General features: G+C 39.2%; 1 protein-coding gene across 7 annotated transcripts in view; it reads left to right on the top strand.

Annotated features, from left to right (window-relative positions):
• Nucleotides 1-14,727, top strand: part of Tsga10 (testis specific 10) — a 104,734-nt gene extending 90,007 nt beyond the window's left edge. For 4 of the 7 annotated variants that reach the window (XM_036167364.1, XM_036167363.1, XM_036167362.1 and 1 more), the window contains 4 exons: nt 6,607-6,809; nt 8,434-8,538; nt 8,871-9,017; nt 13,782-14,146. In XM_036167364.1, coding sequence (XP_036023257.1) covers nt 6,607-6,809; nt 8,434-8,538; nt 8,871-9,017; nt 13,782-13,806 — 480 coding nt within the window. In that variant the 3' untranslated portion in view covers nt 13,807-14,146. Of the gene's footprint in view, nt 1-6,606; nt 6,810-8,433; nt 8,539-8,870; nt 9,413-13,781 lie in introns of those variants that run through there. The other 3 variants (XM_036167367.1, XM_036167365.1, XM_036167369.1) reach the window with 3 other exon arrangements.
• The last annotated feature ends 1,135 nt before the right edge of the window (nt 14,728-15,862 follow it).

Below are 15,862 nucleotides of genomic sequence, written 5' to 3'. Positions count from 1 at the left end.
GGAGGAAGGAAGGAAGGAAGAAAGGAAGGAAGGAAGGAAGGAAAGAAGGGAAGGAGGAAGGAAGGAAGGAAGGAAGGAAGGAGGGAAGGAGGAAGGAAGGAAGGAAGGAAGGAAGGAAGGAGGGAAGGAAGGAAGGAAGGAGGGAAGGAAGGAAGGGGCATAAATAAGAACACAGTAATATATATTTATAGATAGAATTAAGTGCTCTACTTTGTATGCTAAGTAAAATTAATTGAAGAGAATGTTAATATACATAAAATCACATGATACAGATTTTTGAGGATTGGCTTCTCTTCCTCAGCCTGAGTCTCTGGAGACTCATTCAGGTTCTTGCATCTCTCATAGTTCACCTTTTACTGCTGAAAAATATTCTGTGCTGTTTGTATAACTATTTAGCTGTTAACTCACTGAATATCATCTGGGTTGTTTCCAGTTTGGAACTTCTGAAAATAAAGCTACCATAAACATATACGAGCACTTTCTGTTGTTTTATTTGCTTTTTGAGACAGGGTTTTGATGTGGGATGTCCTTCTGTACACTGCAAATACATGTTGCTTTTATTGGTATGAATAAAGCTGCTTTGGCCTATGGCAGGACAGAATATAGCTAGGTGGGAAAGCCAAACTGAATAAGGGAGAAAGAAGGGCAGAGTCAAGAGAGACACTACCAGCCACCAGAAGAGTAAGATGCCAGAGCATTACTGGTAAGCCACAGATCACGTGGCAATACGCAGATTAATAGAAATGAATTAATTTAAGTTGTTTATAGTTGGTAATAAGCCTGAGCCATTGGACAAACATTTATAATTAGTATAAGCCTCTGAGTGATTATTTTATAAGTGGCTATGAAACTGGATGGGATGCAGAAAAGCCTCTGGCTATAGGGTTTCACTATATAACTTGATTGTATGAGTGAAAGTCTTCATTTCTCTGCAAATGGTCACAAATGCTATTTTTAGGTGATTACTTTTCAGAAAAGTTCCAAGCAATTTTCCTAAATATTTGTATCATATTTCTTATTTCTTAGGATAATGAGTGATCTAGTTTTTCCACATCCTTGTTCAAAGATATCACTTAATTTTTTTCTTTAGCATTCTATGTTTGTACAGTGCTGCATGAGGGTGATTTAAATATTCATTTAGGCACTGAATGGCAAAAGTGAACTTTTCTTCATGGTGTTTGCCATATGCCTGTCTTTGTTTGTTGTGACATGTCTCCTGTTACTGCGCATATTCTCATTGGATTGTTTTTCTAATGTTGAAACTGACTTAAGGAAAAGCAGAAAACCTGGTTGCCTTAATTAGGGTTCCTATTGCTGTGAAGAGACACCATGACCATGGCATCTCTTATAAAGGAAAACATTCAGTTGGGGCTAGTTTACAGTTTCAGAGGTTTAGTCCATTATTGCCATTGTGGGAAGAGTGGCGGCATGCAGGCAGACATGGTATAGAGAGCTAAGAGTCCTACATCCAAATCAGCAGTCAGCAGGAAGAGAAACTGAGACATGGTGGCCATACCTCTTCCAACAAGGCCATACTTCCTAATAGTGCCACTCCCTATGAACCTATGAGGGCCATTATTTTTCAAACCACCACACTGGATACACCTCTAAATGAATATACAACTTGAAATGGTAACTTGACAACTTCCAGAAAGCAAATTGAGGTCTAGATTGCTTTAGTTGTGAATTCCCTTAAGTGTTTAAAGATGTTCAGATAAAAAAAAATTGTTTAACTCTTCTGAAGATAATGGAGAACATTTCTCAACGTATTCTAAGACTCCAATATGATGCCTAACCCTGGCTAGAGCCCCCACTAGAGTGCTAAACTGAAATGGCATGCTAGGTGTTTCTGTGTCATTATAAGGAAAGCATTTAGGTGTTCATCATTAAGTATAGTGGTTGCTGTGGGTTTTTGTAGATGTTTTTATGAGATTGAGATTGTTTCTTTGTATTCCCAGTTTATAGTTTATTTTTACTAACATAGTCAGCTCAAGAAAACTAAAGACCAGTATTTTTTTTTTTTTTTTTTTAGGTTTTTCAAGACAAAGTTTCTCTGTGTAGTTTTGATGCCTGTCCTAGAGCTCACTCTGTAGACCAGGCTGGCCTCGAACTTACAGAGATCTGCCTGGCTCTGTCTCCTGAGTGCTGGGATTAAAGATGTGGTGTGTGCCACCGCTGCCAGGCAAGACCAGTATTTCTTATGACTATAATTTCTTTTAAAAGTCTTAATGTGATAACTACAAAACCAAATCCAAAGATGGGGAGATGCCATGGTATGGAAAATGCTTGCAGTTTTCTTCTTTCCCACTTACCCCCTCCCCCAAATCCCAGTTACAGAATTAGGTTAGTGATTTGAGATCTTCTGGGAAGGTCACAGAACATAAGCTCAACACTAGGACTAACATTTGGATCCCCAGCACCTATGTAAAAGCTGAGTGCTTGGTGGTGCCTGAAGCCATTCTAGCCAATCAGTGAGTGCCAGGTTCAGTGAGGGACACTGTCTCCAAAAATTAAGGTAGAAAAGCAATTATAGAAGACACCTGAGTTGACCTATGGCCTCTACCACACATGTGCACACACACTCCCAGGCATGTGCACATTCAAAACACACACACACACACACACACACACACACACACACACACACACTCCAACAGCTCATGAAATTAATTTCCAGGCTATTCAAATGGGACTTATCCCATGAATGTAGGATTGGTTTGTACCTGGAACCAATCCCTGTAGTACATATTGAATAATCAAGAACAAAACCTGAAAGATTTTCTCAAATACATGAAGAAAAAGAATTTAGCAAAATCCAATACCTTTATGTAAGAAAGAATGATTATAATCTGGGAATACAAGGAACCTTTTTCAATCTCATAAAAAATATCTATGAAAAACTTACAGCAGCCAGGCAGTGGTGGTGCACGCCTTTAATCCCAACACTCAGGAGGCAGAGGCAGGCGGATCTCTGTGAGTTCGAGGCCAGCCTGGTCTACAGAGCAAGATCCAGGACAGGCACCAAAACTACACAGAGAAACCCTGTCTTGAAAAACAAAAACAAAAACAAAAACAAAAAGAAAAGAAAAAAAAAAAAAACCTACAGCAGCCACTGTAGTTGATGATAAAAACAACTGACTGTTTTTCTGTTTTTCCACAATGACAGAAACATCGTGACACATGCTAGGTGTTTCTGTGTCATTAACTGAAAAGCAATTAGTAGTATCTAGACACATTTTTGGGTTGTTACAACCAGAGTGGAGAATGCTGCTGGTATCTAGTGAGTGGAGGTCAGGGGTAGTGCTAAACATCCTATAATCCTTGAGAGAAGCTCCATAAGCAAAATTACCCAAATTCAAGTGTGAATGTCAGGGTACATAGAGTATCAGGCCAAGAAACTCTAGACTAGAAATAGCATCTTGTTTCATTTTATATCTGTTTGAGTACTAGCAAGGCATCCTAGTTTGCTTTCCTGTTGCTGCCATAAATACCATGACCAAAAGCAATTTAGAGAGGGAAAGAGGTTGCTTTCTCCTATGTTTCCAAGTCAGTCAATTATGGAGGGAAGTCAGGAAAGGAACTCAAGGCAGGAACCTAGACCAGAAACCATGGAGGAACTTTGCTTACTGGATTGTTCTTTTCTGCCTGCCTGCCTGCCTTCCTTCCTTCCTTCCTTCCTTCCTTCCTTCCTTCCTTCCTTCCTTCCTTTTCCTTCCTTCTTTTCTTTCTCTTTCTTCCCTTCTTTATTTCCTTTTTCTTTCTTCCCTCCCCGCTCTCTCTGTCTCTCTAAATTGTTTTTATCTTGTGTGTATGGGTGTTGTGGTGGTTTGAATCAGAATGGCCCCCATAGGCCCATATATTTTGCCTATTTGGTTCCTAGTTGATGGACTGTTTAGGAAGGATTGGGAAATATGACCTTTTTGGAGGAGGTGTGTCACTGGAGTTGGGCTTTCAGATCAGAGTAAGTTCTCAGTTTCTGCTCCAGTGCCTGCCTACCTGCCACCATTCTATCCACCGTGACAATCTTTGACTAATCCTCTGAAGCTGTAAGCAAGTCTCCAATTAAGTGTTTTCTTTTATAAGTTGTCTTGGTCATGGTGTCTCTTCACAGTGGTAGAACACTAACTAAGGCAGGTGTTTTGCCTGCATGTGTGTCTGTATACCACTTTCATGCCTGATACCCGTGGGGGCCAGAAGAAGGTATTAGATGTCCTAGAACTGGAGTTACAGACAGTTGTGAGCTGCCATGTGGGTGATGGGAATCAAACTCAGATCCTCTGGGAGAACAGCCCTTTCTATTAACTACTGAGCCATCTCTCCAGTCCCTCAGCTAGCTTTCTAATACATCCCATACTCACCTGCCTAGGGATGATACTGCTAACAGTGAGATGGGTCCTTCGATGTCAATCATCCATGAGTATGATTAGTCGTAGATCAATCTAATTGAGACAGTTCTTCAAATGAAGTTCCTTTTTCCCAATTGGATCTAGATCGTGTAAAGTTGACAATAAAAACTAACTAGTACAATCCGTCGTTTGTCAACTTAAGAACAAATACATCACTACTTAACTATAACTTTTCCTTGCTTTGTTGCCAAGATTGCATATTAGTGTTAGAAGCATAAGATAAAACACAGTCCAATTTTTAGAAGTCCCACAGTCTTTAAATTTTTCAATACTTTTAAAGCCTAAGGTTTCTTTAAGAATCAAAAAATACTTTGTCTACAGACTTCTATAAAATTAAAAGCAGGTTAAATACTTCTTGTTCCAAAAGAGAAGAATCAGGGCATAGGAATAATCAGATTAAAGCAAAGCCCAAGTCACCAATGTAATCAAATCATGTAGCCCCCTTTTCTGCATCTGGGGCTTACACACACTTTTCTGCATCTGGGGCTTACACACACAAATTTTCTCCAGAAAATTTGGACAGTCGGTGTCTCTAGCTTGGCCACACTCAAGAGAAATAATTTGTTTCCAAGGTAGCTCTACTACACATTTGACACTGTCCTTAGCAGATGTCTCATGGTCTTAGGGTTTCCATTGCGACTTAGTTTCTCTCTCTGACCCCTTCAACCCTGGGGTCCTCATTGGAACTGAATGAAACTACAAGACCTTCACCAATAGCCTCTTCTAGCCTCTCTGAGGGAGTCTACAACCCTTTGAGACATGCCAAGCCCCGGCTTCTCTCCATAGCATCTTCATGCCTTCAAAAGCACTACCATGTGAATGACTCTTACAAATTGTCATGCTCAGCTGCCAGCTTGGATGTTTCCTCCATCTCCTTGGACTGTAGCTTCTGTGTGCTGACTCTGAAGAAATAAGTTCCTGTTCACAGGAAATGCCACTTTCATGATGCTGGTCTGTTATTAATTGTAGATATTCTTCATCCCCTGATCACAAGCATCCATTGTCCCAGTAAAGCACAGAAGGTTTACTTGCACAGATTTTTAGTTCAAAATACCACATAAATGGCCCACATCGTCTTTGCTTCCAGCTGAAACTTGTGGTTAGTTTTTATTGTCACCTTGGAACAACCTTGAGTCACCTGAGAAGAGAACACTTCAACTGAAGAATTGCCTAGATCAGATTTGCCTGTGGACTTACCTGTGGGAGGTTGTCTTGACTAATTACTGGTGTGGGAGGACCCAGCCACTGTGGGTGGTGACACTCCTGGGTAGGTGGTCCTGGATTGTATAGAGAGAGCCAGGAGGCAGTGTCTCTCCATGGTTTCTGCTCTGACTGCCCCTGGTAACACTGTCACCTGGACGTATCAGCCAGATGAATCCTCCCCAGGTTGCTTTTGGTCATGGTGTTTATCACAGCGACAGAAAGAAAACTAGAGCAGAGTCTCTTTTTCCCCCGTGTGTTTGCTATTTAATTGTATTTCTTCTTTTGAAAAATTTCTGATATTATTATTTTTTATTTCTCCTCAATTTATGTGAGTTCATTTATCTAACTCAGAAAGTTCTTTCCCTCTCTATCCACTGAGGTACCTGCCCCTCCCCTAGTAATTTCATTATTATTCATTTTTATTGGCTTTTGAAGTTTATCTTTCATAATTAGCTTTTTAAATGCATATAAAATTTATCATAACCTATATTACAGATAAGAAATAATGCTTTTTTTTCTTAAACTGACAATCCTCCTTTTAAGGAAATATTTCTCTTATTGAGACTATTTTGAGCTCATGATACCTTCAAAGGGGCAAGTTTTCCCTAGGTGTATGTGAGAGATGGAATGTATATCTACTTCTCATTCTCCTTATCTCCAGAGTACAAGGCTATATCAAAGGCATTTAGATAGACTCATCCAGTTCAAGACAATGCAGGAGTCACAGGCATCACCTTGTCAGGTGTGCAGAGCTATGTAAAAAGTATCAGAACTGGAAATGGAAATTGGTTGTAGTTGAGAGTGATAGAACTTCAAAAGTCGTGAGTTTTCTGGTAGGGCCTGAGGTGGGAAAACAGCATGACATGTGTGTTGTGATATGTGCAACTGTTAAGGAGAAACAACTTCACAGTGAGCAATTCAAAGAGGCACGTATTCCTAATAACACATCAGCTGAGTGAGTGGATGGGAGTAAGTAAGGCTGTCTTCCTGTCACCAGATGGAGAATGAGCTGGATTCGGCGCGCTCTGAAATAGAGCTGCTCAGGAGTCAGATGACAAATGAGAGGATCTCCATGCAGAATCTCGAGGCTCTGCTGGTGGCCAACCGAGACAAGGAGTACCAGTCCCAGATAGCATTGCAGGAGAAGGAGTCTGAGATCCAGCTTCTGAAGGAGCATCTTTGTCTGGCAGAGAACAAAATGTGAGTCCGCTGCAGTGGAGCAGCGTAGAGCACTCTGCCCTTGTTCTTGGTATCTCATAACTGAGAATTTTAAAGCTGGGATCTGGAGGTTGGAGCCCACAATTTGCCATTAATTAGACTGAGAATCAGGAGTATTGTGATTTGCTGAAGATTTAATACCATGGTCTAGTTTTCCTAATCTAAGGTTTTTAAATGTAACAATGTCTGCTGATATTTTGAACCCACAGTTTTGAATATAATAGTCTGATCTAAAATACAGTCATTAGGAAATGTAAAATAAAGCAAGTGCTCTAAACCTCAAGGACTTTTTGCATTTATGGGTTGTCTGGGTTGTTCTGTCTCTCCATTTGTTGCATTATAGTCCCCATGTCTCTAAGAGTATATACTAGTTGACCAGAAGAACTGAATCCAGGAAACACTGAGCACTCCCTCAGAATTTTCTTTTTTTAATCTTAGCCTGTTTTTTAAATAAACCACCAATTATACTAGCCTTTAATTTGAAGACCTTTAGCTTGACATTCAAGTGGAAATATCTGCTTGGGGAGTGAAAGTTTATTAAAATTGGTCACCTCTATTGAAAGTTAATGGGGATCCTCATCCTCTGTGACCCACCCATAACCCCTTCATCCTGCCCATCCTCACACCAGCGCCTGGCACCTGGGGAAGCATGGTGATCATTTTCTCAGCAGTCAGCCACTCCTAGGAGTCCTTGGTGATCAAGGACCCCCAAGCTAGGGGTAGTTTCCTTAACAGTTTCCAGATAGTGAGGCTGTTGGGATACGTTCAGCAGGTCCTTCAGGGTCCCTTCTCAGACCTGTGGGAGGATATCTACCTTAGGAAAGAAACAGAACTCCCATTGTGAGGATGTATTCCATTTCAGACTGCTGCTAAGTACTGTGACATGGAGCTGGCCAATGTGGGAAACTTATGTTTATAAAGAATATTTGCATAAATGAATAATATAGATGATGCATAATGTTGTCCCATTTGTGTACACAGAAACAGAGACAAGAAGGTTTGATTAATTGAACAGGATTGCCGAGGCTTTTCAAGTAATCAAGTTTGTACATGGAATATATCTAAAACATGGCCTTAAAATTGTCCATAAAAATCACAGTGTAGGGCTGAGGACATAGCTTGGTCAGTAAGATGCCTGCTATGCAAGCATAAAGATCTGGGTTTGGATCCTCAGCATCCATGTAAAAGCCAGGAGCAGCAGTATGCAACTGTAACCCCAGTACTGGGGGAGTGGAAACAGATCCCTGAAACACATTGGCCAAACTGCATAGCCAAATGGATGAACTCCAGGTTCAGTTGGGAAACCCTCTAAAACAGATACAGTGGAGAGTGACTGAACAAAATACCCCAAGTCAGCCTCTGCCCTCCCCGAACACATGTGCAATATACACACAGACAGAACTAAGTCCAACATGTGCGTCACACACACACACACACACACACACACACACACACACACACACACACTCACACCATGAAATAACTTGCCAAACTCACATTATGACTTAGATCCAGCTAAGATGCCATTACCAGTATGGTTTAAGTTACTCTTGGAGTCACAGGTGTATTTTAGTTTAATCACCCATCACTCTTACCTTTTGCACAGGGCCATCCAGAGTAGAGACGTGGCCCAGTTCAGAAACGTCGTAACACAGTTGGAAGCAGATTTGGACATTACTAAAAGACAGCTAGGGACAGAACGATTTGAAAGGTAAGTTGATCTCTGAGCAACACTCTGCCCGGACATGTTGTTTCTTAGCTAACAATGGGTTTTATTTTGGTAGGTCTGTGTGTAGTCATGTGGAGTTTTTTGTTTGTTTGTTTTTTGAGACAAAGTCTCACTCTAGTCCAGGCTAGCCTCAAATTGCTGATCCTCCTGTGTTAGCCTCCAGAATGCTGGTGTTACAGGTGTTCTCCTGGCTCAGTAAGGGGTTCATTATTTCATGATGGGTAGATTTTAATGTTTGAGTTGAGCTACAGTTTCATGATAGGTTTATAATGCCACTGAATGTAAAGTTCAAAAGCATCACTATTCTGCTATAGGGAAAGGGCTGTCCAAGAACTTCGCCGCCAGAATTACTCAAGTAATGCTTATCATTTGGGTTCAATGAAGCCAAATACAAAATGTCACTCACCAGAACGTGCTCACCATCGATCTCCTGACCGAGGCCTCGACCGATCATTAGAAGAGTAAGTGTGCACAGGACCCTGGACACAGGTAGCAGTGTTCACAGTGAAATTTGAGGGAGCAAGGGGATTGATATTTAAACTTGATTACTAAGATACAGTGATACAGAAGAAAGGGTTTTATCTATAAATATGAGTTTTATATAAATATTGTACTAAAATGAAGTAACTCTTAAGGCTTATCTAATATCTGTAGTGTTTGATTCCTTTTCTTTTTTTGTAATACTGTGAATTAAAGCTAATGTCTCATACATGCTAGGCAACCACTGTACACTGAACTGTGCCAGCAGCCGATATGCTATATTGTCAAAGTGTGAACTCCTTTTTACTTCTGTATTATTTTTCATGTACATTTATTACAAAATGTGGGTTAATTGCTATCGCACCATAGAATAAATAAGAAGGTATTTACTATTTTTCATTTTAGATTTATTGTTATATTTCACAAATGTTTAAAATTTTATTTGTGAATAACTTAAAATTTGTATGAAGTTACAAAAGTAAAAATACCTCTCACTTCACCATTATTGGATTTTTGTCCTATTTGTTTCATTTTAAATAGAAATGTCTCATGTACCTACACTACTGTATTTTTCCCCATCACACTACTTTCTCTCTCTGTCTCTCTCTGTTTGAAACAGCAGCCAGTGCTTTAATTCCAAAGCATCATCACAGACATCTGTCTTGTCCTACCCATTTTGTATTTGTATATCCCTGTGTCACTGAGAGAGCTGAGGCTCAACACCAACAGTGTTCTCAACATTCCTGACTCACTTGCTCAGCCCAGAACGCGTCTGAAACTGTCTGGATTTCTGCAACATCATCAGTTCAGTAAATAGACTGATTGAAAAGTTCAAGATTTGTTTGCAGGCCATCGTTTCTGCCTTTGTAGCCTACTTTTCCCATGTACTGAGGGCATTTAACCAAATGCCAAGTTCATGAATAACTTAACTTTGTTCTTTTATTCCCCCATGATCCACTGATACCTGCATTATGACCAGTTGTGGTCATAATGTGTTTTCTGTAATAGTCTAAAAATACTAAAAATGAAATATTAAAAATACCCCTTCCTGATTAAAAATTATTTTATGTATATGGGTGTTTTGCCTGCATGTATGTATGTGTACCAGTAATGTGCCTGGTGCCGGCAGAGGCCAGAGAGGGCATCAGGGCCCCTGGAACTGGAGGTAGAGAAGGTCGTGAGCCACCCACGTGGAGTCAAAGCCCGGTCTTCTGGAAGAACAGCCAGCACTCCTATTAACCACTGAGTTTCCTCTAGCCCCTCAAACTCCAGAGCCTTACTGCACTACTTATGATCTACTTTCCCTCTTAGTAATTTCTGTTCTCTTTATTATTTCCTTCCTGTGTTATTTTTGACTTGTTGGAGTTTTCTGCTAGCGTTTTGGGTTGAGAATTCATTCATTTGCTGCTATCTTTTATTTAATTGGCAGAGATATTTAGGATTCTTCATTTCCTTTGTTCCTGTTTCAGATGATCTCATGTAGTCTTAAGTATTTTGCTTTTCTTTTAGTTAGTTTGTGAAATCTATGGCTTCTGGTCTATTTCCACTTGTACCAATGCTCTGATGAGAAATCTTGTAATTTTCAGTTGAAAGACTGTTTTGTGTTTATTTCTGCTATTTTTGCGTCATGACTAGGAAATATCTTTATCACTTCTGTTTCATGAGCTTTGTGGTCTGCATGTCTTATACATGACCAGTTTTTACAAATATGTATACTTAAGTAGGTATGTTTCTTTTGATAGCACGGTATTATATTTATAAAACCCTGACTTTTATGGTTTTACATACATCTTTTAAGTAGGTCTGATTACTTTTTGTCCACTTGGCCTGTCGTGTATTATGAGTAATATTTTAAAGTCTGCCATGTATTTTAATTTCTTGCATCTCCTATACATTTTAAGAACAGAATTTTTTAAAATTTATTTTCAGAAATAGAGTAATTCCCATTAACATCCATTCTCTTAAAAATATATAATATATATAAGGATATAATAAAGGAGTACTGCTTATAGAAACAGAAACAGAGGTGGTGTTTTCAAAGATGATGGGATTGTATGTGTTGATAAGAAGGAATCTAGGAATAATATTTTGGAATTGATAAGTATATTAGCATATATTGACAAGCTTTAGAAATAAATACTATCAATATCAATATCTAGTATTAGTCTACATGCCAAACCAAACAAAACAATTTCAAATGGCAGAGTTTTCAGTAACATCAAATACTAGGGATTTTAATCTAAGAGATTCTTCATAGCTAATCATAAAACATTAATGTGAGATGTTCAGCAATGGTGGGTGGTCTCTAGGAGCTAGCAACACATGGCTTGCTTTCTTTAGAAGCTCTTCTCCTTCACTCGCTTCTGGGTTAAGAAGAGACTTGAGTTTCAAGGAATAATTTTCTGTGTGTTTAGGGTTAGGCATGTGCATGTTTGTGTGAGTGCATACAGAGGCCAGGGTCAGCCTTAGCTGTTGTTTCTCTGGCACTGTCCACATATTTTTTTTGAGACAAGGTTTCTCTGTGCAACAGTCCTGTCTGTCCTGGAACTCACTCTGTAGACTAGACTGGTCTTGAACTCACAGAGATCCACCTACCTCTGCCTCCTGAGTGCTGGGATTAGAGGTGTGTGCCACCACCACCTGGCCACCTTTTTTGTTTCTTTATTTTGAGACATGTTCTTTCACTGGCCTGAAACTCTCCAAGTGGTCTAGACTGGCTGTCTAATCAGCCCTAGAGACTCCTGTCTCTGCCTCCCCAGCACTGAGATTACAAATGTAAACCACCATGCCCAGCTTTTTGTGATTTTTAGGGATCAAACTAGAGCGTTCATAATTACAAGGCAAGCATTTCACCGATGGAGCCATCTCCCCAGCCTTCATCTTCTTGACCAGGACTATCCTGGAGCTCAGCATCACTTGTGAACAGCCAGTTCCTGTGGCTCACCTTGCAGGCCAGGCCCTTGAACTGAGCAGAAAACTAGAAGTTGCTTTCGTCTTTCTTTTGGACAAATAGAACATCTGTCTGCTGGGCAGCCACAGGTCCAGCCTGCTGATCGGTCATTGGTGACCTCTTTCCCCTCTGCTTTTGGTTTTTGTTCCAGCACCAGTGTTCATATCTCACCTTGGCCAGCTCTGACATAAGATTATTTTATATGTGGTTTGCTGTTGTCCGCTACACCAGCACTCAGAACTGTCATCCTTCCTGTGGCATGTAACTTTTATGAAGTGTTCTCTTCTGAAACTTTTACATTCTTTGTTTGGCCTGCTGCCTAAAGCTGTGTGTTCAGGTTGCTGATCCTGCTCTCTTATTGTCTCGTTTTCCTGGTAAATAACTTTACTTAGCTGTTTTTTAATCTTTCTGTCTTACTGTATCTCTCTTATAAAGACTCCAGTTTTTCTTTATAATCCATTTAAATTTTTTTTTACTAAAGTTAAAAAAGTTTAATAGAGGTAAAAAATTTTTACACTGTTGCTATAACTGTTACATTTGGTCTGAAATCCATCACAGTTTCTTACGTTTGCTGTTTGTATTATGCTATTTCCCATATTTCTCCATTTGATTGGTTCTTGTAATAATTAGGAAGTTTTGTACTTTATACATTACTTTTGTTAATAATTTACCCTTAGCCCCCCTTTTAAAATCATCTTTCACTGTCAACTTAAAATGGTATCCCCAAGGCTAGAGAGATGGCTAGGTAGTTAAGAGTGCTTGCTGCTCTTCCAGAGGACCCAAGATCAATCCTGTTTCCTCTGCCACTAGTTTTATCTCTTCCTGGTTGTCAAGTAACTGGTATTATTCATTATATAGCCTCTGGTGCTGACTTAGTCTCAGCATAATATATTTTGAGTCTTATCCAGAGTCTTATAAGTCTCTTAACTGCTGAGCAATATTTAATACCCATCGTATGGATGAGTCACAAGTAATGGCTATTGTTTTAGAGGTAGCTGTAAAGTAGTGCAGAGGATCTCATATAGTTTTTCCAGTTCCTACAGCATCAACACCTTGCCAACAGGAAATCAGCTCTGGTATAATTCAATGCATAGACTTTATTAATATTTCCCTAGTATAGTCATTTGTGTGTGTGCATGCATGCATGTACAGTCTTTGTATATACCACTTGCTAATAACTAAATACTGACTTGTCCCACCAGCACTCAATAACTTACTTAGGAGGAGCTCTGAAGAAAGGAACACGTGTGACATGAAAGCAGAAGGGGTTCCTATTAGAGGACAAAGGACCAGCAGATGGTGGAGGGCTTGGGAGGGGGACACTGAGGCAGGATACAAATAGAAAAAGTATAATAACACGTATGTATGAAAACACCCATTATTAACTTAAAAACATTAATTGTAAAAGAAAGTCTTGCCTGTGGTACCCATCCCTTTAGAGTTTCCCTACCAGATAGCCAACTAACTTCTTATCCATACTATAATTCTGTCCGTTTGAGGATCCTATGCAAATCCAGTCATGCACAGAACACAACCTTTGAAACTGACTTTTTTCATTCAGCATAATGGTCATGACAACCATCCAAGTTGTACATCTCAATATTTCTTTCCTTTTATGTTACAGTAGTATTCCATGGCATAAATATGCCATGGTTTATGAACAAATTCACTATATCCATTTCCCTCCACAGAATCTGAAGGGAAACCCCAAGCACTGTTAATCATAATATATCCTTTTTACACATGCTGAAGTTATTTCATTTAAAACCTTAATCTCTTTTTTTTTCTATTATAGGAATCTTTGCTATAGAGATTTCTGACATGTGAAAAGATTCTCCACAGCCTTGGAAAGGTCAAAGATACAAACGGAATTTTTTTTGCTATTTGATTGCATTTATCTTTTGAATGCTTGACAGTGTTAAATGTATTTATTAACTTTGTGCCTCTGAGTCTGTTCTCGAGTGCCATATCACAGTGATCTGAGATGATGTATACAAACAAAAATGCACATGGCTCTTTCTATCCATACAGTAATAGTGAGTGTAAAATCTGCTTACTTCACTATTGAGCACTGTTTTGTTAACTATCCGGAGTAAATAAAGAAGCTTAAAAAAGAGGGAAAAGTGTTTTTACAAAACTGATTTCCTTTCCTTTCTTGCTATCTCAAATGAATGGTTGGTTACATTTTTTTCTTTGTGATTTATATTCTCATGGCTGGAAAAGCTGTGCCAAAATGGGCACAGCCTAGCAGCTCTGGCCTGGGACCCAGTATTGCATTTTGGAACCAACCTGACATAACTTCCATGCCACAATCTACCTTCAAAGTAGGAGTGTGACAGGGCGTTCAGTCCATGCTGCTGTAGTGCACAGCCTAAGTACCGTGCGTTTTTACAATTGTGTTTGCTCCTACTGTTGTTAGAAAGGTAGGTGATGATCTATCTATCTATCCAAAATGTAAGATTTTTAAAAATCTGTATTTTTCATAAGTTTTCTTCAAAACATTAAAGTACTGCAATGAACTTAATTGCCATTTTTATTATTTTGTTTTGCCTGTGGCAGCTGTCTGTAATCTGAGTGACAAGCTATTTCCTCACCCTCACCTTCGTCTCTCAAGTCTCTGTTCTGTCCATAGGCTTCGATTTAATGTTGATATTAGAGCCTGAACGCTACTGTATTTTACTGATATAAGCTATTTGTATTCTTACATTTTAATAAAAAAGCAAGCCCTGTCATTAATAGTATTCCTATGATGAACAGTTTCTCATTGTATCTAGTCATTATTTGATATGGCAGTAGTGACAAGGATAGTGGCCTCTTGAGATCTGATTTCATCATGACACAATCTCTAGTCCTCTGATACTTTATTATAAATTCATGTCACAAACTCACTTTAGTTTGGTCTTCCAAAACCTTCAGGCTTAGTCATGCAGTTTTAGACAACCATTACAGACTGGCTAAAAAATGGATAAATTATGGTGCCTGCTCTTAAATGTTTTAAAGAATAATATGCAGAATAACTTTCCTTGCTCATATCAAATAATACACTGACATACATATTGCAAAACTAACTTCTGCTAGGGTCACCCGGTGACCTTGGCACTAGATCACCATAGCATTAATATTAATCTGTTCTCCTAGACAACCAAGAGCTGAGTGCCACCGATGGAAAACCCTCACCAGGTCATATGCAGAGTACAGGGTGTTAGGAGAGGGGCACAAGAATGAAGTGTGCAAGAGAGTCTTTCCATACTTGATTAAAATTGTACAGTACTTGATTTACGCCATTAGTTACAAACTGTTTCAAAGGAAAATTATATGGTACATACAAAGGGACCACTGTTATCTAAAGGTAAGAGAAACCTCACCCATGTTCTATATTAAAACTTCAAAGATGCTGGGTGGTGGTGGTGCACGTCTTTAATCCCAGCACTTTGGAGGCAGAGGCAGGCAGATTTTTGTGAGTTCAAGGCCAGCCTGGTCTACAGAGCAAGATCCAGGACAGGAACCAAAACTATACAGAGAAACCCTGTCTCAAAAAACCAAACAACAACAACAATAAAAACCAAAACCAAAACAACAACAAAGACTTCAACAACAAGATTTCTTAATTAAAGTAAAATTCAAGAATATTTGTTTGAAATGGAATTCTTGTCACTTGATATAAATACTTAATAGCCTATTGATGTGGTAGAGCCTGATTGCAAACACAGTATACTAAACATATTCTTTCTTGGGTAACAGCAACAGCAAAAATCTCCTGGAAAGGTCTCCAAGCTCAGAAATGTGTATTCAATACAAAATGTCTACTCTGGCTGAAGTAAGTGTGTTGAGAAGAGAATTGTTAACTCCTTGAGTAATTTAAAAGACAGGAGTTTT

This window comes from Onychomys torridus, chromosome 18 (assembly GCF_903995425.1).
Source record: "Onychomys torridus chromosome 18, mOncTor1.1, whole genome shotgun sequence".
Classification (NCBI taxonomy): Eukaryota; Metazoa; Chordata; class Mammalia; order Rodentia; family Cricetidae; genus Onychomys; species Onychomys torridus.
This window is presented reverse-complemented; position numbering and strand designations above follow the sequence as displayed.